This window comes from Lepisma saccharinum, chromosome 2, assembly GCF_977018435.1.
Source record: "Lepisma saccharinum chromosome 2, izLepSacc3.1, whole genome shotgun sequence".
In the NCBI taxonomy this organism is placed as follows: Eukaryota; Metazoa; Arthropoda; class Insecta; order Zygentoma; family Lepismatidae; genus Lepisma; species Lepisma saccharinum.
The window spans coordinates 72503324-72527022 of record NC_139230.1 but is presented as its reverse complement, the minus strand read 5'-3'; the positions used below and the strand labels follow the sequence as shown (position 1 = coordinate 72527022).

The window sequence follows — 23699 nt, the reverse complement described above, 5'->3', positions numbered from 1 at the left end:
TCTATCTTGTCCTTTCCACTCTTTCTAACGCCGTACCTTGTGGTTAGAACATCGCGCTTAGACGCCCAGGATCCCGGGTAAGAATCCTGCTCGGGCTTGGTTGTTTGTGAATGTCCATTCATCAATTTCATCATTTCATCACTCATCCCCATTTTCGCAAATTAGTCAAGAGACACAAAACACGAAGTAAAATAAACGAAATCAATCAATCAATCAAAGTCACTCTTTCTAACACCTTCTTCCATTCTTTGTTTATCTTCAGTCACCCATTCCAGTTCATTGTGTGTTCTTCTCCTTTCTTCTCTATTTCTTTGGCCTAATTCCATTTTCTCACTAGTATTCTCTTCTCGCTTCCTATCTGATTAGCCTCATCCCACTATATGTCATGTCCTGTTTCTCTCGTGTGTTTAAATATCGCATTTCTCTCTCTCTTAAGTCGTACATCATCCCTATGTTGTTTCAACCTATCTTTCAGCCTCTTTTTCGTTTCTCCTATGTACACACTATGACATCCTTTACACTTCACTTGGTAGATAATCCCTTCCTCTTCCTCTTCTCTGTTTTCATTTTTCTTGTTTGCATTCTTCCCTATTCTTAAGATGCTTCCCTCCCTTCCTGTAAGCGTTAATGCCCGCTTTCCTAAACACTTTGCATATCTTTTCTGTGGTCTTCCCCATACTCCATATTCCAAACATCCTCTCTTTTTCTTTCTCTTCCTCTTTTTATTTATCTTCCTCTTTTTCTTTCTCTTCCTCTTCTCCCTTGCCACTTTCCTTCCTTCTTCTGTTTATGTCCAGTCTATCCTCATTCTCGTAGCCATTCTTTTCAAGCTGTTTCCATAGGCTATTTATTTTGCCTTCTTTTTTACATTCTTTCGTGCATATTTTCTTGATTCTGTCCTCCATATTCTTTTTAAAATTTATTTTTGTCACCTCACTTACATCACTTCTTTTGTGGCAGAATACCCCTGCTGCACACTTCTTCTGATGCCAAGAGTTTTCAATTTTTTTTCCTCTCTTCATTTATCTCATCAATATATCTAGGTAGCTTATCTTGTCTTCTTCTTCTATTTCGAGTTCCAACAATATCCCTCTTTCTTCATCTTGTATTTCTTTGGCAGTTATGTCGAGCTGCCTCTTCGTTGCCTTCCATATGCCAAAACAATCGTCCACATACCAAAACAGACTTATTTTGTCACCTTCTTTTTCGACCACATTCTTTTCCCATTCATTCATAACCAATTCAGCCAATGCTGGGCTTAGGCTAGAGCGTATATTCAGTCCTTCACTCAGTAACGTTATTTTATCCCCCATTTTACTGTAATCGTTATTCCAAATGGTTTCCAGCGCCTTCACTATCCTTTCACTATCCCATTCTTGTCCAATTCTCTTTTTAACAATGTCCAAAACGTGTACCCTCTTGATGCTTGGGAACATACTTTTCACGTCTGAGCAAAACATTGTCGTCTTCATCTCATTCAACTTCAGTCCTTTCATGAGGTCCACCACTTGTTCACTGTTCCTCACTGCTCTGCTTTCTTCCTGTGTTACTAACACTTCAATAACTTTCTTTAATTAATTAACGTTACGTTTAGTTTATGTGTTATAATAAAATATATTTCTGCCTTGGTCAGAATATTGAGTTTTTCATATCATGGAAACAAGGCTTAATGGTGTTAGAAAGGTAAGTCGTTTACCAGTTAATGTTTGAATATGACATCTGACAAATGAATGCCGCATTCTTCCAAGCGGCATCGGACACCGTCCATTACTTGTTCTAACATGTTTGTCGGGATACTGGTAACAACTAGGGCTGAGTCGATACCGATGCTGATGTATGGGTATCAGTCAATACCAGTGCTCTCTGTATCGGGAAGTAACGGTTGGAATTCATCTACCGATACCAGCTGATACTTTCCCGACATTTCAGCCGGCCCCCGTCGTGGAATTGTTAGCACATCGCGCTACGACGCAAGGCGTTACGGGTTCGAATCCTGGCCTAGGCATGGAAGTTTGTGTGTATCCATTCATCAATTTCATCATATCATCACTCATTCCTTTCTCCGCAAATTAGCCAAAAGTGGCACAAGAAACGAAGTAAAATAAACCAAATCAATCAATCAAAATTTCCAGACATTTCGGTCTTTCACGAAGTCCGCAAATATGCCGCGCGGCATTCTCGCAGTCTAATTACACTATGCAACAAGTTTTAACTTTTTTATGTTCCCTCCTTGAAAGAGAGTTTTTCTTTAAGCTTTTGACCTCCAGAGTTAGAATCTCGAATTAGTTTTGCTGTATCACACAATGTTTTTCTGAAATACTGAAATTCTGAAAAGTGACTATCACCATGAAATTAGCCCATATAAGCCTTTCCAGCAAAATGTTACAATGAGTCTCTTGTGATTATCACCTGGAAATGAGTAATGTAGAAAAGCAGAAGTCATAGTTAACTGAATTTGATGTAAATCATGTATTTTAGAAGCAGTGGAGGCGATTAGGTGGGGGCATAAGGTGGCAGTAGCCCCCCAATTTTTGCCACTTTTGCACCCGCACTATGCTAAACCTTATCTACCGAAGTGTAGTTTCGGACTAGATGGTTTAGAAGACCTGAAATGTGCTTCATGGAACTGCACAGAGAAACAAGGAGAAGTACACCTATACCATATTCTTTATGCCTTCTCAATTTATTCTATTCATCTCAAAATGCATATCACACATATATCTATAAATTCCTGTGGAGAATTGCTTTTTCAGACAAGTTTTAATTTTTAGAAGCTTTGCAGGTATATCAATGAAAAACTGTTTTTCTCTAATCGCACACAGTAAGCAATACGATGTGACAGGTTTGCATGCTATCTATACTCAAAGCAATTAAATATTACATAATCGTAAATGAATGAAGTGTTAAGATGAACTGCGTATCCTTTTTACTCATTTACTCTTTTGTCCTGTTTCTTAGATGTTTCATCATGTGCACCTAAGTAAGTTTCCAATGTCGATTGTCTTAGATGAATCTGTAAAATGTGACCAGTCGTCTGACTTGTACTTATGTCCCAATACTGCCATCAAATCGCCAACATTATTTCAGCATGAAAAACAACCAGAACAAGAGAAAAGATGTTCAAGATCTTTCTCGCCTTTCATAGAGTTCTTTACAGCCTTCCCTTCCATCCCTACATCCTGGAGGACAGAATTTCTGCCTTCCTTTTTTATAACTCCAAGTCGCAGATGGGATCACATAATTCACATTGACTTACTGTGGTGTATCTACAACTTGAGCATTGTTTGGTTTATTATCTATGGGTTCGAAATAAGTTTTATTTTTAAAGAATTGTGGATTTTGGGGTAAGGGGAGTTCTTCAGAATATAGAAGAGGATGAATTGCTGATGGTAGGTCACACTAAACGATAGCCTGCTTCTTATTAGACGTATGCGAATACAGAGTCACTGGGGCATTCTTATTTTGGTCAAGCTGTTGCAGTCGGAAACATGGTCCCATGGTTCCTGCCAAATCACAGGGATAGGAACTGGCATAGCTATTCCATGTAGGCACATCCTAGTAACTGTACAAGACAAACAACCTAGCCTATTTGTGGCGCCCAGGTTTTACCTTGGCCACCAATTTTACATCCGAAATAAACGTTGTAGACCTTACAATTGGAGTAGTATTCTTTCTATGTATTTTTAACATAAGTTGTCCACAAATCTAACAAAGTAAGTCACTATTCTTCACACAGTGTCTAGACATTATGTACGAAGACATACCTGATTGTCGTGTATGTCACTAATATTACAGTACGTTGTGTGTTTTATGTACACAAGTATAACGTGTGAACCTACTTCATACAACAATATCTTCAACACAGTGTCAATATGTATTTCTCAAGACACGGTGGAACAGAAACTACTTCTGCCACATGTGGAAAAATTCCCAGTGTTACCTACACATAAACAAAATGTTCCTATTCTTACCACAATTTCCTGACCATTTCAAAACCAAAATGATTAATTTCTAAGAAACTGAGGGGGATGTATGCAAGTGTGGGACACATCTGTTTCTAGTAAGTGCCCACCAATCACAAAGACGAAATCCAGGAAACAAAACCTTTGATGTACAGTGTTATTCTGAGAATTACGCAAAATTCACACTTTCTTTCTATTTTTCACAAATGTTGCAAGGAAAACTATATTTTGTGATTACATAATATCTATTTAAATATTCTGAAGTAATTCTTGAATACTAAAGCAAATTTCTTCGTGAGTTGATGCATGTAATTGGAGAAGAATATTTAGGCACCAATATTGATAAATAGCCTGTCTTTAATTATTGCAATTTCCAAGTATCGGTATCGGTGGGAATCGGTAAGAGTATCGGCATCGGTATCGGTTCAAAGTGGTATCGGCTCAGCCCTAGTAACAACATCTCTGATTCCATCCTTGAGTTCCAAATCATAGCAGGACGTGCTTGGAATACTTCTTGCTGAAGAAAACCCCACAAAGAGAAGTTGTCACCACAACAAGATACAATTTCTGTGGAAAAATCTGTCGTTAAAAATCCACCACACTTCACAAAGTAACAACAACTGAAGCACAGTCTACAGCAAATGGTAATTCATGCACAATACAACGACATTGTTGCCCGCCTTACACTGCTTCCAGAATCATGGATATTTCCTGCTCAAATTACGCTATAAACGCTGCCGCACCCTGTACAATACAAAAGTTCACAGATGTTTTATTATTTTTAATTTTTTAGGTTCTCGGTCCTAGAGAATCTCTACGCGTGCAGCCATGTTTTCAATATGGATGGATATTCCAGGTACCACGTGTGTGTAAACTTCTCATCCCAACTGTAAGGGACAAGAATGATATAGTAAAGGTAACGTATGTGAGTTTTATTTAGATTAAGTTGTAATATGTATATATATTTCATTCATTCATTGATTTGGTTCAATTTTCATCCTGTTTCTACCACTTTTGGCTAATCGCGAAAATTATGATAAGTGATGATATGATGAAATTGACACTGACAAAGAACACCCATGCCCAGGCCTTGAATCGAACCGGGGAGCCTTAGCGTTCTAACCAGGGCTTGAAATGGATCGGAGTGGACAGGAACGGCGTTCCGGTTCATGAATATCTGGAACCTATATATTCCGTCTCGTCAGAAATGGCAACGGACCGTCCCGGTTTGTTTATATTATTTATTATTATTTCTTATATATTTCATCACATTTTGCTGCGACGCCAGTGGTCCCGGGTTCGAATCCCGCTAGGGCATTGTTGTTTGTGAATGTTCATTCATCAATTTCATAATTTCATCACTCATCCCCATCTTTGCAAATTAGCCAAGAGGCACAAAACGCGAAGTAAAATATTGTAAAATAAATCAATCACATTTTGCTTTTCGCTGTAAACTAAATTGTTAATACTCTTTAGTAGTATATATTATACCACGTATAATCATTCCATCCATGTGAAGGTGCGTTGTTGTTGCGAGTAAGTTAGCGGAGTATAATGGTATTGATGTTGCCTTCATGTATTGTGTGCCATATAGTTCTCCTTTCTTTTTTTTATTTATTAACCATTATTATTTGTCGTGTCTTATGAATTCGATTGTTCTGACAGAGATATCCTCCTGCACAATATATTTACACAAAATCGTGTTCTCTCCTTATGGTCACTCATTTTCTTAAGCTGAGCAAGATATATGTTGACGTTCTGAAGAATAAATCCAATCCTTGATTAAGCGCAAAATAAGAACATGGAAATGTTTTGCACTTGCACAATTTGATTATTTTAACAAGCACTATTAAGACAAAGTATTAATGATAGGTGCATATGTTTTATAAAAAAAATCATTGTTGGGGCGAGCTGACTATCATTCGCTAGTCTGTTCAAATTTTAAAAGGGAAGAATATTCCAGCAGATTCGTGTCCAATGTATTCAATAGGGTAGGGTGTGTGGCGGTGGCGGCGGGGAGGAGGGGCTGAACCGTTTTGAATATTTTCGGTCCCTGGTTGAAATGGGATAGCAGGAGAATAAAAATTTTACGCGAACTTGATTTCACTATAGCCTATTTCCTCTAATATAGCATGAAGTATCTCTGCAATAATTCAAATGGTTTATGTAATACTACATACATATTACACAATCTATTAAGAGTGAGAATGTACGTACAAGATGAACTCACAGTAAAAGTAAGCACAATGCATAGACTTCAGGGTGCTGAAAAGTTCATGGACCAACCATGTACTGAAACGATTTGAATTAAGGTTATATCATGTCTTGAAAGTTCATATCCTTGCATGTTCAAGTACCAAAAGTCAGATCATTCATCGAATCCTTTCCTGGACTTTAAGTCCTAAGAAGTGAACATGTCTGCCCAACAGGCGAGATTTACTCACACAGAAACCAGGGCGGTGATGAATTATGTGTTCCTCCAGGGTAAGTCTCCGAAGGAGATCCAAGGGGAAATGGGCAACACCCTGCAGGACTCTGCTCCTTCATATGCAGCTGTGAACAAGTGGGTGGCACAGTTTAAACGTGGTGAATTCTCAACAGATGATACCTCGTGCGCAGAAACACCAAAAAAGCAGTGACCGTTCCGCAAATCATCGATCAAATTGATGACCCGATTCTCGTAGACCACCACCTATCAGCGAAACGTGTGCCAGAGACCGTGCATTTCACGGTAACGTGTTGGTGCCATAATTCAGTATGATCTGCGCATGCGTACAAAGAATCTCTCCGCGTACCAAAAGAGCGAAAGGGTGGAGGCATCCAGGAAAATCATGTGCCATTTTGAACACGCCTAAAAATTCCTGTCAAAATTCGTTACCATAGACGGAGCCTGGTTACTTCACCATGATCAGGAGATATAGCAAGAGTATATGGGATGAAGGCACTCTGGTTCACCTAGCCCCAAGAGGCGGCCCCGTTGGGGAGTGGTTAGGGGTGTGGAGTTAGGGCCCTACACTTTCTTGATCACGGCCGAAAGTGGTGGTGATGTGATTAACACCACGACTCTGTCCGCCTTTACCTCCTAGAGTTTCCTCCAGGTACCCATTTTATACGACGCTGGGTGGGCACCGGAAGAGCTTGAACATGTGTAAAATATCGCGGGTCTCTCTCATGATAGTCAGACGCCCTAACGACTGAGCTACTGCGGCTCTCTGGGATTACTTATACGTAGATTACCTACCCAAGTGTCAGACAGTTAATGCAGAATTTTACTACACATCATTACTTACTACACTGAAGGAAATTCTGAAGCAGCAACGCCGTGGAAAGCAAAAAAATGGGAGCCCTGTTCCTCCGTGACATTACTGCTACCACGATCCACCTTTGTCAGACTACCTTATCTCAAAAACATCTGAAGGGAAGACTTTTTGCACCCGATCAGAAGGTGAACACTGCCGCTGAACGTTTCTGCGAGGAACAAACTTCAGATTGTTTTTAAGCTGTCTTCAAAAGATAGCGCATCGTGACAAGAAGTGTATTGAGCTTCAAGAGTAGTACGTTTAGTAATTGTGAAATTTCATCATTCTCACTGCATACCTTCTGGGCCAGGCCACGAACTTTTCAGCACCCCTAGTGTTGTTCTTGTGTAATGATCCATGTTTAATGGTAAGTAAAAATAAGTGCAAAAAGGACAACTACAAATTGAATTATGGGCACGTGTGTTGTAATGTATGTAATGATTACGCAACAAATCTGCATCGTCCACACACATATTCTGCAGTGTTTTTTGCTACAACACAGATCTCATAGAACCAGATATTATTACAGTATATATACCTACGCACCCATACCTAATGAGCCAGCAGAAAAGTAACTACGCCCACAAAATCCACAGTTATCCTCTGAAGACTTGGTGCTCTTTGAATGAACAAAAATCGGAGCACTCACTCGCAACATAGTACTTTTAGACTTATCATTTACATACCGAGAGCTATAGTTAGGACAGAAGGGGCAGGCATATGCCGAGGTACATAGGCTACCGAAGGAGAAAAGATAAAATTGTAAAAGGTAAACGTCGCTAGGCACTAAAATGAAGCGCTCTGTTTAATTAATAATATGTATTTTCAGTTTGCAAAGAAATAATTCTATTTTTTTTTTATTTAAGAGGCACATCAAATCAGTACTTGTTATCACTATTTCTAAACAATTATTTTTATATGCTACATTAAGAACTCTCTGTATTCTGTAAAAAAATGTACTCGATATACGGAATAGTACCACACTGTAAATTACTAAATAAATAAAGAATAAATAATGCCAAATGTGCATTTGGAAATCAAAGGATGATTTTGTATAAATATGTCTTCTGTGTTACAGCTAAGAAGCAACAGATTGTTACTGTAGATTAGCGAGAGATATTCGGGGCAAAATTCATGATATTTTATGGATGCCTTAATAGACCAGAGTTGTTATTTGCGCTCAAATATGAAAATAACATTTTTCTCAAACATGGGGTGGGGACGCCAACATATATTTTCGCCCTGAGCGCAGAATTCATTAGATCTGAATATACATAGGTATGTCACTTACACAACTTCCCTATCAGATGAAGACTTTTTTTTAGAAAAATGTGCTACATGCATGCACATTCACACACGCACACATATGTATATGTATGTGTACATATACAGGGTGTCTCGTAAGTAAACATGAGTTTCCAAACGATCCGTTTTCGAGATAGTCGCGAATGTGTGATTACAAGCCGCCACTTACTTCAGTGTTTGTAAACTTCGTCCTAGTTGGTAAAATTCTTTCGAACAACCCCGGTTCATTTCGGAATTTGTTACAAGAATGTACAATTATCTGTACTGATTGTATCCATCCTCTTTGATTACAACGCCACCTCTCGGAAATGTTCTGTTTTGTAAAGAAAGAACAATCTTCGGAACGCGCAAGGAATAAAGCACTCGGTTTATACAAAATGCAATCAGTGACGGCTTTTAACCACACATTCGCACACATTTTACCAACTAGGACGACGTTTACAAATAATGAAGTCAGTGTCGGCTTGTAATCACACATTCGAGATTTTCTCGAAAACGGCTCGGTTGCAGACCCATGTTTACTGAGACATTTTTGCTTCCATTATCGTGTACTTTCACCTGTGTCAGTTTGCGCTATTACTTATGAGACACCCTGTATACTACATATATATGTATCTCTATATGTAGATACGTACGTACGTATATACTACAAACACACACAATTCATGCTTTTCATCGATCAAATTGGACCTCCCCTCCACTGCATATTTTTGTTTCTGAGAAGACGCATATCTTAAATGACATGCCACATGATCCTCTTTCCGTTTAAAAATCTTAAGGTAATTCCAAAATGTCGGCTTTTAAGATACATTCTGGCCCCACCTGGTGTGTCCCCACCCCCATTACCCATATCCGAGTTTCATCGTCCTCCATCAAGCCGTTTTCAAATTAAAAAGGTGGTGATGGACTTTTACCTCATCCTGTAGACTAAATTTGGAGCCGAATTTACGCTTGAAAGTTTTAAGTGAACAAACAGACACCAGGAAACTGTTTCAGGCTATGCAGGCACATCCTTCTCACTAGAAACTGAGGATTTATTATAAAAACTCCAAAATTGTGTTTGACAGTTTGGTTACAAACGTATATTTGTTCTTCACTTTTTATAATAACTCCGGAAAAATATATGAAAATCTAAGTGTTTTATATACTTCTTAGCACGTTTCCCACATTTTATTTTTTGTAACTAATCACAAAGATTGAAAATCTATGAACATCCAATCAAATAATAAACGTAGGATCCTAATGTTTATAATGTTTACATCTTTCCACATACAGCCCTGAATGTTATTTTGCTCTATTGCAGATTGGAACAGTTCTTTTCTATCATTGTTCATATCTTAGCACCATTAAGCCTTGTTTCCATGACTTGAAAATCTCAATATGCTGACCAAGGCAGAAAATTATTTTATTATAAAACATAAACTAAACGTAACGTTTAAACATTGTAGCAAGGTCTTCTTCACAATCTGCACCAAGTACAAATGTAACAAGTTACAAAACAGGACGATATATATATACACGAAAATTACTCCCCTCCAGACAATTAGAAAGTTGTTCTGGAACATTCTAGCAGGTGGCTTTCCCTTGTCAACTGTACTTTCACCTGAAAGGCTAAACATATTTTCTTCCATCCAGAATGTAGTTGGACTCTTTATCTTACCCTATTTTTCCGTCATTCTTCTTCCTTCTTCATTTCTCATTCTCTCTTGTCCTTTCCACTCTTTGCTCGTAATGAAAACCCCAGTCGAGGAACTCTCAAATGTGTGACAGAGAACGGAGTGGAGGGCTGCATACTGCAACTGATGAAAGTCATCGGAATCGTGTCGATTAACTCATTAGAGAGAACCGTCACTTAACCCAGGCAGAGCTTGCATTAAAGTATGGCATGTCACGGGAGCGAGTGAAGGCGATAATCGCAGATCTGGTATACCGAAAACTATATGGGTGCCTCGGAAGCTCACTCCTGCCATGAAACAAAAGAGACTGGACATTAGCCAACAGTTGCTTCAGCGCTACGGACTTGAAAGTGATGTGTTTAAAAGCTTAAGGAACCCTTGAGAGGAGTTCACTTTGATTATGATGATGCAGTCCAAACAGAAGTAAGGCTGTAGCTCAGTCGTCAAGATCAACAATTCTTCAGTGACGGCATTAAGAAACTGGTCTCTCGTTGGCAGACGTGTGTTAATCGCCTAAGCCATTATATGGAAAAGTAATTATGTAGATATGGAAAGTTACCTGAATTTCTTTTGTTCAAATAAATTCAACCGTTTTCCAAAAAGAAATAGGAGGCATTACTTTTCAGCATGTCCTAATATTAAAGAAGGATAGGCTCAGATTTTACCCTACCACATAGTTTTGTAGAGGCACATTTATGGGAATTATAACATAAATCATATCATATTCAAACAGACACATGAATTAGAGCTCAAAGTGTGGAGAGTGATGAAAAATAAAAATAATAATGTTACATTAATTTACATACGTACATCTACCCAGTAGATTCTCGTAGGTGGATTTTCAAAAAGCATCCCACACTTGTCACCTTCTTCAGTTTCTAGAAACACCTCCGCAACTGAACATTTTCACTTAGAGCATTGTATTCAACTATCTCTGGAACATTTTGACATCATGAGTTTGTTCCTTACATACCTTTACATTGTGGATGCCTTTAACTTCCATTATCAAGAGAAATATTTTGTAAGCAACAGTAAAACGTCAAATATAATGAAATAAAATGTATATGCAATTTATTTTTTGTTTCGTAAGAAAAAGTTGTAGAATATTCACAATTAAGAACATCAACTACATTTTTGATCACGTTAAGTACAGATTTCACATGCATTTTACTTTAATGATAATAAGTGTACTCCACATCGCTATTTATTTGTCATTAATGTGAATAAGACAAGTGTTCACTTGTTTTCTTACAGCAACAAATGGAAAATGTCCAAGGCGTGGATGTAATCATGACGGTATTCAAGGAGCAGGATGTGGAAGTGGATATCGTGCATTATCTACCAACTCTTGAAGATTTGACTTTGATGGTATGCATATATATTATGTATCTTTTAAAAAAAATAAAAGTGAATGAACATTAGCAAGTAGTAATATCTTGGAAAGGGGTTAAATTTAGGAAGCATACAAAAATTCATTAAAATGAATTACTTAGCATTTAATATAAAACGATGGATTTGGCAAGAAAATTAGCCAGTTAGAATTAGTTAGACCTGATAACTAAATTTCAATTTTCTTCGAAATGAAATACCAACCGCTTCCTCTTGTCAGATGAGTGTTTTATGTTTCCATCAGAACATAAAGCACAAATGTAGCTCACTTTTACAGAATGGGTAATACACATCGTTGTCTGAAAGAGGATCTATGAAAGAATATTCAGTTTGTTGTGAGGAAAGGGTTTGCAGCTCATACAGGAGGGGACAGTAGCTTCCAGAAGGGACCTTAACACTAGAATTACGGAAGCGGTAAATTTTAACTGCTTTTTGATGCTGTCTGGAAGAATTTACTCAGTCCATCAACTTTAGAAACATTTTCTGAAATGTAGTTTAGATGTAAATGTAAAACTTTGAAATTAATTTAAAGCAATATGGAGGGAATTTTCCTATCTACAGGCCTCCCCGTAGAGGCAACGTCGTCGCCTTGTAATGAAGGGGTCCCGAGTTCGATACCAATACAGTGGTTCGAATCGCACTTTAAACTGTAGGTCTATTTCCGATTACCTTTACTGTGCATAAAGTTTACTTAAAACACAAACTCAATCATTTCACCTCTTTAAAATTGCCTTATTCGGTCATTTTGACCCCCGTCATTACCTGTTACAATTTTCAGACACATTTTCTATATATTATTCTTCAGAAAGGAACTGAATATGTAATTTTCATTCTTCAATTTCTTGTATTAATCATAATTTTAAGTTAAAGCTAACGTCTGTTATATGTTTTAAATGTAACTTCCACGTGCTCCTGTTGCAGTACGATACCTGTAAGAATCGCAGACCCTGCCGAAAGTTGCTCTAGCTATGCTAAAAACAGCAGTCACAATAATCACAAAAAATCACAATTTTAAAGAACTGTAATTGTCAAGTAGCAATTACACTTTAACATGTGATCATCAAATCACAGTTTTTACCATCACTACGGCAAGGTTCTCCCACACCAAATACTTCCACCTTACAGTTTGGCTACCTAGCCAATGGCGGGTTTCGGTTTAGCCACCTAACATTGTCAGGGGTGTCCATGCCTCTGAGGCCAATGTCGCACCCTCACCCACACCGATCATCTAATAATTACCATAATGTGTTTAATTACGACAGCGTGGCTACTACTAGACTGTTACTGATAGTCACTTTTCTTTAACTTTATTGATCACTTTATTTGTCCCGCTTCTTCTAACTTTTCTTCATCTAACCTAAGTCATAATTAGATAAAATACTATGTGATACAAGTGAAAACTTGATTAGTTAATTTTGTTTTTCGCCTGCTCTAATAATTAAAAAATCCAATCTTCTACTGACTCTTCTTGCAGATTAACATCAACTACCATTTAATTTGCCCACTTAGGCTACTGTAGAAAAAATATTATGGGCCTTTATATGTTATTGCACAAAATATGTAAGTTTAAGTATGTATAATGGGAAGTGTTGGGAAGTAGGGATCATGCAGAGAAAAGCCTGTTGTTGTTTTTTTCGAGTTTTTCTCTGCCTCAGCGGGTAGCCTCTACGATATGACGTCACCACTTGGTTCAATCTCGAGGTTTCACAAACGAAACATCCGTGTGGTGAGAGACAAGTATTTTTGTAATAAAAGGATTTAGCTGCATAACGAGATGTGGGACACGAAGGGGGAGATGATATTCTTTCAGTTTTTGAGGAAAGTTTGCGTGTAGTTAGGGACTGATGAGTCCAGTGATACAAAGTCGATATCTTCTTCGCTCACTGCACGTATACAACGCCTAAAACTACACAATGTTTCAAAATATAAAGAAACACAAATCATTTATTACTTTAATAGAAATTGAAGTAATATAAATGGCAAACTTAAAGAAATATCACTTTGTGAAATGACAGTTTGACACTCGATTACTAACAATCTCAACATTAACGTTTGCGTTTGCCTATGGATTTAGAGGCAAGATTTAATAGCATAACTACATCAGTAAACTAACGATGCTCTAAGCAAATAATATAGTTCCATCAATTCCATGCAAACGTCATTTTTAAATAATACATTGTTTATTGTTTTCATGATTATATTTATTTTATTCGTTTCTCATTTTATGGTTTCAATTTTATTCAAGTAGTTTTGTATTGAGCAGTTTCAAAAGTATTTTCAATTTTATTATCAAATACGCAATACACATTTTACAGACTTACATTAATTGGCGTTCTATCATTTAGAAAAGTATTTTATTAAAGAATCGAACCGGATACCCTTCGTGTGGTGAACAAGTATCATACTAACTGGGACCACACCGTCCTTATTGATCTATTGCTTATATGCCCCTACGTAGTTGAAGAATTAATTAGTGGATATTGCTATTTAATATTCGCAATTTATTTGCACGTATTTAGAATTTATTTGCACGGGTGTTAATTAATTTGCACGTACTTAGAATACTTTACATTTATGTATTTGCATGTTTATAACTTTTATGAATATATAATTATTTATTTTATGAAAAATATGTATATAGAAGGTAATTAGAGGTACTAAACGCTATGCATATGGTTTTATATTCATTACTGCAAAGTATGTAATGTATAAAATGTTAATATTAATGTTTATAATATTGAAAATAAGAGTTTACGGTTTATGAACCGCTATGAAGGGTGGTAATGGGTGTAGGTACAGGTCCAATTGCGATTTGGGACGGTCCCGGTACTCGAACCCGCGATATGCAACGGTAATAAATGGTTAGGCCTTTAGTGTACAATGTATGTAATAATGTATGTTATTATGGTATGAAAGATGCTAGACAGAATACGGTCTCTGTATCTGAACTCCGCTCTGAGGGTAGACGAGAAAGGAATTTGGGAGATGTGCGGTCAAGGTCAAATGACGTCAGAACGCCAGAACAAATAAAGAACCCGATTGACCAATCAGAACCGGTTTCCTCAAGGTTAATCGAACGCAAGAACAGGTGAAAGGTATGCAATACTGTAGGGCAGGGGAGGGATTGAACCAGACAACAAAGGATGTCTGGGAATGCGCAGCAAGGGTCAAATTTTTGAAACTGTGCGTCGCTTGCATGCTAGAACATGTTTCTGTCTAAGTAGGCCAAGGTTTTCTAGAACACTAGAACAAAGGATGTCAGGGACTCCGCGATCTAGGTCAAATCTTTGAAGCTATGCGTCGCTTGTAGAACCGGTGCCTCTAAGGCACAGGACGCTTTAACGCGGGTTTTAGGGTAGAACGCTAGCATGTTAGAACAGGTTTCTATCAAAGTAGCCCAAGGTTACCGAGAACACAAGAAAAAAGGATTTTGGGATACCCAATTAGATTGGAGCGAGAATTTTACCCTGAACAAGGGGAACGAAGCGTAAGGGTTTTATATCTGTACTAGGAAGAAGGGAGAGCTATCAGGGACTGGGCCTACAGTTTTCACTATTTGCTTTTATCACGGGGTAACGAACCTAGGACTCTTTGATTATTGATTTAGGGAGTAAATTTATGTTACTGTGTGCTATTTAACATAATATTGAGTTTATTTTTTTTACCAAACTTTGACTTTATTTCAAACATTTTCCCAGCTTATCCTTATTTTTATCAAAATAACACAGGGCCTCCCCCATGGCGCAGTGGGAGCGTCATTGCCTTGTAATCAAGGGGTCCCGGGTTCGATACCCGGTGGAGGCACAAGTGGTTTGGATCCCACTTTAAACTGTATGTCCAATCCCGATTAGCCTTACTGTGCATAAAGTGGACTTAAAACAGCAACTCAAACCAAACCAAATCAAAATAACACAATTCAATCTGTTCAGGAAAGACTATTAGTTACATTTTCGACACACAAAGTGTGTGTTCTCAACTTCTGTCTGTTTATTTCACAAGTTTAGGCTTATTATTACTCAAATAACACAATTTAATCTGTTCAGGAAAGATTTTTAGTTACATTTTCGACACACAAAGTGTGTGTTTTCAACTTTTATCTGTTTATTTCACAAATTTATACCTATTTTTACCAAAATAACACTATTTATACTATTCAGGAAAACTTTTAGTTATATTTTCGACACACAAAGTGTGTGTTCTCAATTTTTATTTGTTTATTTCACAAGTTTAGCCTAATATTTACTCAAATAACACGATTTGAACGTGTTTTTTAATTTCATTTTAGACTCACAAAGATATTTTTACAACTTTTTAATTTATTATTTTACAATTTTATACCTATTTTTAACAAAATAACACTATTTATATTATTCAGGCACCATTTTTTATTAAATTTTGGACTCACAGAGACATTTTTTCAACTTTGAACTTATTATTTTAAAAGTTTATTTCAATGTTTTTTACTCAAGTAACACAATTTAAGCTATTCAGACAGAAGTGTTTATTTCATTGTGCATTTACAAAGAGAGATTTTCAATTTTTAAATTATTATTTACAAGTTCAGGCTTATTTTTTACTCTAATAACACAATTTCATCTATTCAGGCAACATTTTTTATTAAATTTTGGACTAGAAGATATTTTTTTTATTTGTAACTTATTATTTTACAACTTTATGTTAATTTTTTACCAAAATAACACTATTTATACTATTCAGGCAAAATGTTTTATTACATTTTGGACTCGCAAAGACACACACACACACACACACACACACACACACCCACACACACAGACACACACAGATATATTTTCCAAGTTTACAGAATTACTCTCTAATTTTACCAAGGGGACTATAACTGGACGTTTATTTTCCCCCTTAAATATAACAATATAATGACAAATCACAGGACAAGACGATGCTAGCAGATGACTATGTGGCTTTTAAGTCCACCTGCCAAACTTTTTTACCATGATATTAACCTTATAGTTTTTATTCAGGGTAATTTTCAAGTATTACTGACTTTTTGAGTGATAGACTTTGAATTTGAATTTAAATTTAAAATTTTGGGTGCGTCAGCACTAAGGCTATTTTGCACCCGTCAAATTATACGGGGTCCAGCTCCTTATCGTTACAAATAACAACTCTAACGTTGCAGAATTAAAATCATAAAATATTAAAATGTTCTGACTTTCATTAAAAGCTGAGGCTGCAAAGGGGCACTCAGCACACATAAGGACAAAAGAACAGGACAATACAAACAAAATTATACTGGCCATGGGGCCAGTCGCCAGAGCCTCGTTAGTCTTCAGTCCAGGGTGTACTAACGTGGAAGTGAGGTTGACATTTGGGTGTACTACGTGGAAGGTCACCCCTTACACCCCGAGTGATAGACTTAATATCAGTGGTTATTTCTATCTGTTATATGATGCGAGTTTTATTTTTACTACAATTATGACTAAATTCCACTGATTGAAGATTAAAGCTTAGGCTCTAAAGGGGCCATTTAACACGTATAGTGACAATTCATAGGACAATATGAACCTTACAGAGGCTTGTAGGAGGCATAGGAACACATGCCAGAGCTTTATTAGACTGCAAAAAGCACTTACAAGGAGTACTACGAGGAAACAAAGTTGAGTTTTTGAGTGATAGACTTAATATCAGGGGTTATTTGTATCTGTTATATCATGCGAGTTTTATTTTTACTACAATTATGACTAAATTCCACTGATTGAAGATTAAAGCTTAGGCTCTAAAGGGGCCATTTAACACGTATAGTGACAATTCATAGGACAATATGAACCTTACAGAGGCTTGTAGGAGGCATAGGAACACATGCCAGAGCTTTATTAGACTGCAAAAAGCACTTACAAGGAGTACTACGAGGAAACAAAGTTGAGTTTTTGAGTGATAGACTTAATATCAGGGGTTATTTGTATCTGTTATATCATGCGAGTTTTATTTTTACTACAATTATGACTAAATTCCACTGATTGAAGATTAAAGCTTAGGCTCTAAAGGGGCCATTTAACACGTATAGTGACAATTCATAGGACAATATGAACCTTACAGAGGCTTGTAGGAGGCATAGGAACACATGCCAGAGCTTTATTAGACTGCAAAAAGCACTTACAAGGAGTACTACGAGGAAACAAAGTTGATTTTTTGAGTGCTTTACCAGTTACACAGTCAATATTTGATATTTTGACACACAAACTGTGTCTTGTCAAGTTTTGTCTATTTATTTCACAATTTTATGTATTTTTTTATTCTAATAACACAATTTTAACTATTCAGGCAACATTTTTATTGCAATTTGGACTTTCAAAGATATTTTTTAAATCTTTGTATTAAACTTTCTATTTATTGCGTTTTGTGTTTCACATTCACTAATTTTTAATTTATTTTTTTATTTTTTATTTTTCTAAAACTAAAGAAAAAAGTATTTTTAACTAAAAGTTATTTTATAGTTTTCGGTTTTCAGATTTCAACTATGCTATTTTTGGTTCTGTATTTCTATCTTAGGATATTACAAAGTTTTAAGGTGTGTATAATATTTCAAAGTATTTTCAGGGTGTATTTGTTAATGCATTTGGATGATAACTATTAGGTTTTTGAATGAACTAATGTTAAAAATAGTTCAACCAATCAGAAAACGCGTCGGTTTTATTTCAACCAATTAGAAAACGCTTTGGTTTAATTTCAACCAATCAGAGAAGGCGTCAGTTTTGCTTATGAGGTATAAAAACTGCGTAAAAGCAAGCAGAAGCTATTTTGAGAAGTACTTGTGAAGCATGTGTCAGAGAAGACATCAAGTTGTGATTTTTGGCCCAGAGTTTCAGACAAAGAACTCAAGAGAAGCTATAATTAAGGTAAATTATTTTTATTATGTAGTGTGTTTTTAAATAATATGTAAATGCAAATAATGAAGCGAAGAAAACGTCAATGCAAACCAAAAAGAATATGCGTAATGTGAACAAGCACTTCAACAATATGTTTCTATTTTTCAGGTGCTTCTAATTTTGTATATGTGACTGAAAGGGACCATTAGTGAAAGATGGCATCTTCAAGCTCCACTAACAAGGCTAACCACACTGCGGTGAGTACCTCGCAAGAGATTTTACCATTGGAATGTATATTTCTCCACTAGTTTTTTGAAATAATATATAAATCCAGAAAACAAAGAAACGAAAAAAGTAAATACAAAAATGAATATGCGTAATGTAAACAAGTATTACAACTATGTTTCTATTTTTCAGGTGCTCTTATTTGTGTATCTGTGAGTGGAAGGATCTGTTACTGGAAATAACGCCAACAAAGTAACCGACTAGGACATGAGTCAAATAATTGCATCATGTCCATGTTTCTCCAATTATATCTATAAGGATTGTGTGTTGGAGATTTTGAAGAGGTATACACCAGGCAAGTATATTATATGCTGGGGATGTTATTCTAATCAAGGCAACCAACTAGCCCACGATTGTGTTGTTAACCATTTCTACGAGTGTGAGTGCGTATGCTGTAAAGATGAAGATTTACTCTCTGAACGTTATTTTATTTGCCAAGGAGAACGCTGTTTGAATAAATGCCAACGATGTGTTAAGTGGATGTGCGAGAGAATCCAGTATATTTACAGGACTTGGATAACACAAAACATATTTTTGATTTTTATATTACTAACCATGAGGATGTTGCGGATGCTTTGACGGCACACGAGGTACAGACGGAATACAAAGCTTTTTATAGTGTGTTATGTGAAATTTGAAACAATATCGAACTAGTGAAAACTTTTATAGATCCTATACGCTCAGCAGAGCTTACTTATGGTAGCACAGGATTTTTGTGAGAGTTGAATAGAGACTGACTAATAACAACGAAAATGGTGCAATACATTATTGATGTACGAGGATTTATTTATAACAGAAACTTTATATTGCGTGAGATTTGTGTGAGTTCTACAAATTCGGACACTGTGTATTATGCGCTTGTGAGTGTTCCCGATTATTTCAAAGAGAACAAAGAATCGCGCTGGATTAAAGACAATCTCCATGCATTAATGTATGATATTCCTTGTGGATGTGAAATATACTATGTCCGGAGGGCAGTTAGGAACTTGAACTGTCAAGGTGGTACATTTTTCTGCAAAGGAAAATCCCAAATTATCAAAGATTTGTTTAATATTGATAACATTGTTGATTTACAAACTGTAAACTGTCCATCCCTTAAGAATTTGTATATGTTTCAAGGAGGATTGTGCAAGTATCATTCTGATACTTCTCCCCCAGCTGAACAAGGTTGCGCATTCAGAAATGTTCAAAGACTTGTATGTTGGTACAATAATAAAAATATTAATGTGTAATGTATTTTAGTGCAAATAATAAAGATTTGTGAAAAATAAATGTTTTCTATGTTGTTATTTAGTTTTAAAGCCTTTATTCAAGGTATTTTCAAGTATTACTGGTTTTTTGGGTGCATCAACACTTGGGTTATTTCCATTTGGCTACAATCACTATATGTCTATGAGGACTAAAATCTACTGATTGAAGCTTAAAGCTTAGGCTTACTATGTATATTGATTAAACACAGGACAATACGAACCTTACAGAGGATTGTAGGAGGCATAGGCCCACACGCCAGAGCCTTATTAGCCTGCAAGAACAACTTGTATGTTGAATTGTGACTGTTTAGCAATAATATTTATAAAGTTTAAATCATTTTCATTAGATTACATATATATTTTGGATTCAAATAAAACACTCAAGTTAAGTTTTTAAGTTTATTTTTATTTAATATACAAATATAGAGTATAACAGATTTACATATATGAAAAGTACTCTACCAAAGAGCAAAAGTCACATAGGGATTACGATTTAGCCGATGCTGAAATTCTTCCATGAGGGATTTGTAGTAAGAGAGAAATTTTCGCCACTGGTTAAAGTTGAGGGTGACTCCACCAGAGATGTTGGTGATTTCCACTTTTATGTTTTCTCCAATGCCCTCGAAGGTGAAGTAAAGTTCTCCTATAATGTTTATAGATCTCAATCTGTTTTCTCGTGTGGGGAATCTGTTCTTGTAAGTGTCGAAGATCGCTTCTGATTTGTACACGCATGATGGGTACTCTTCGCTATTTAGGACAATGTAATTTTTTTTATGTTTCAAAATCAATTCAGTGTCTGTGAAAGTACCTCGAATAGTGATATCCATGTTGGCATCGATGATGAATCTGGTTTCTGGTTTTATGTTGTTCATTTGGCGGGTGGCTCTGATAGACCGCAATGCTTACAGTGTTTTGGTTTTATATCAATAAAAAAATTTAAAAAATATGCAACTAGTGCTACAAAAGGAACGGAAATTATCGACAATTCCTGGATTATAACTAAAATTCAGTTTGCCTTTTACATATCCAATATCTACAGACCAACACTAACTAGACTTCGATTTATATAAATGTAGCAGGAACTATATTTCTGAGAATCCAACTATATTAGGATTATATGTTAAACTTATACAAAACCAGATTTTTCTATGTAAGTATATTTATATTGAGTGGATTATTTAACAGATCAAACAGAAAGACGGAAAAAATCTCTAAATGTAGTTCTATACTATAGGTGATTGCATGAAAATAACTAGGTCAAGGGGTGACCAACAGTGAGCTGAATGAGGGTCGCTCTCTATTATTCTCACCTTCGCTGGATTGGTGAAGGAACGCACTTGTGGGCGGTAAGTAGTGGTGTTTGTGGTGGGGACAGCGCGAGAAAGTACGAACCCCCCTCCAGCAGATTTGCTATACTTAAAACAAGCTCAACATGCCTACATGAGTTTTTTGCTCAAGTGTGGAGCTCTGCATAATTCAAGATTTTTGTAAAAATGCCCTCGGGAATTTTTCAGAAAGTACGAACCTCTCTCCAGCAGATTTGCTATACTTAAAACTTGCTCAACATGTTCATATGAGTTTTTTGTTCAAGTGTAGCACCTGCCTAACCCAAGAGTTTTGTATTCGGAAAGTATCAACCCCCCCCCCTCAAGCAGATTTGCTCATATATACAAAAATTGCATCAGCCAGATTTTTGTATATAAACTTGTATCCATACCCAACTATACATATTTACTTCAGGTTTAAGTTCAATTGGATACCAGGTTCAATTTGCTTATCTAATATTAAAACAATGCAATATGCAGAGCTCTTCTAGAATTGCTCCGTGTTTGCATGTTTCCCCCTCTGTGGCAATATGCGCAATTCCCGAGACGGTAGTATTGATTTTTGTTTTGCACGTTTCTCCTCAGCGCCAGTATTTACAGAAATTCCCGAGTATTGCATCACCCAGTATTGTGAGAGTGGCTGAGGAGAGTAGATGTGTTTTTACAGTACTTCTCATACTTACACGCCTGTTTGGTTTAATTGAACAATATAAAATCTGATATTTGTTGTAATCCACTCATATTTAGAGTCAAGCTTATATTTGTCCTGTGTGAATGAATATTTATTTTTTTTTCCACTTGTAAACTATTGGCTTTACAATCTGTCATAAGATTAATATTATTAATATTAATCCATAGAGATTAGATTTAAAACCCAGGAAATTTTATATAAATACCAAAGCCAAAAATATTAAGTGTATACACACATACACACCTACACACACATACACAGCACAGTGCTGAACTCAACTAATATTTTTATTCAGTATAAAGTTTTGAATTGAAACCCAGGAAATTGTATATAATAAACAACAACAAAAATGCCGAATCAAAAATATTGCAATCAATGCAATAAGAATATATCCAGTTCTAATTGGGCCAAGCATCAAAAAATTTGCAATCCAGACAAATACAGAACTCCCACAATAATTTGCCCCAAATGCCATAGAGAATATAACATGGAATATTTTACATATAAACATAAAGATACTTGCTCTGCATTGCCCCAGCAACCATCCACATCTGGTCTGAAAAGGAAGCACGAAGCACCTGTTAATGCCAGAGCAGCAAAGCAGCCACGCCATGCACCCATCCGTAGCAGTTTTAACGGCCAATTAAGGGATCACCGTTTTGTATCAGAGCCAAGATGTGGCATTAAGAATTTTTTGAACAGTAAAAAACCTGATATACAGGCAATTCTAAATGCACAAAATGGCTCTTATAAGCTGTCCCTCAAATTGTATACTCAATATAAGAAGCCAAACGGCACAAAATTTATACATCCCCACTTAACAGAAACTGTACCGGTATATTCAAATACAAATTCGGACAGAATAATAAGCAGGTTGATAGATCAATTGAATATGAAACACTCTGAATTTGCAGCAAAAGAGTCTGGATGGACCCTATGCGGTTCTCCACACAAGTTATATGTTAATATTTCTGAATTCAGCCCATTACAAGGTTCCACTTATGTGCCATTACCTGCCAATATCAAAAACAAAAGAGCCGTGGTCAATATAAAAAATAATGACGCGAAATGCTTTTTGTGGTGTATATTAGCTGCTTTGTATCCAGTTTCAAGGGATCCTCAGAGAATAACTTATTACAAGCAACATGAACATGATTTTGACGATGCAATGGAGGGTTTAGAATATCCAATGTCTGTTCAGAATATTGATAAATTTGAAAAAAGGGCCAGGCACATCAATGGCAAACAATTATCTATTAATGTATTTACTTGTTCCACTGGCAATTGCCCGATAGCACCTCTCAGAATCAGTACAATTGATGATGAATCTGCTATTCCGATTGATTTGCTCTTAATTGAAGGGGATGGCACATATCATTACACTCTGATACATAATCTTGAAGCTTTAGTGAGAACACAACTAGACAAATATAAAAAAAATATTCAAGTTGTGCAGAAGATGTTTAACTGAATTTGATGGTAGAAAAATGGTGAAGGGGGTTCGGGAAGAGAGTGCAGAAATTGCCAAAAACAAGTTAATTGAGCATCTGAAATACTGTGGGAACCATAAACCTGTTCATATGGTAATGCCTAATCCAAGTGAAAATTGCAAATTCAAAAAGTATGAAGCCTTGTTGGAACACCCAGCATATATTGTCTGTGATTTTGAATC

General features: G+C 36.3%; 1 protein-coding gene across 2 annotated transcripts in view; it reads left to right on the top strand.

The window, feature by feature from the left end:
- Positions 1-23699, top strand: part of LOC145984446 (uncharacterized) — a 183581-nt gene that overhangs the window by 116208 nt on the left and 43674 nt on the right. For both annotated transcript variants that reach the window (XM_083118108.1, XM_083118107.1), the window contains 2 exons: positions 4756-4878; positions 11497-11610. In XM_083118108.1, coding sequence (XP_082974234.1) covers positions 4756-4878; positions 11497-11610 — 237 coding nt within the window. The remainder of the gene's footprint in view (positions 1-4755; positions 4879-11496; positions 11611-23699) is intronic.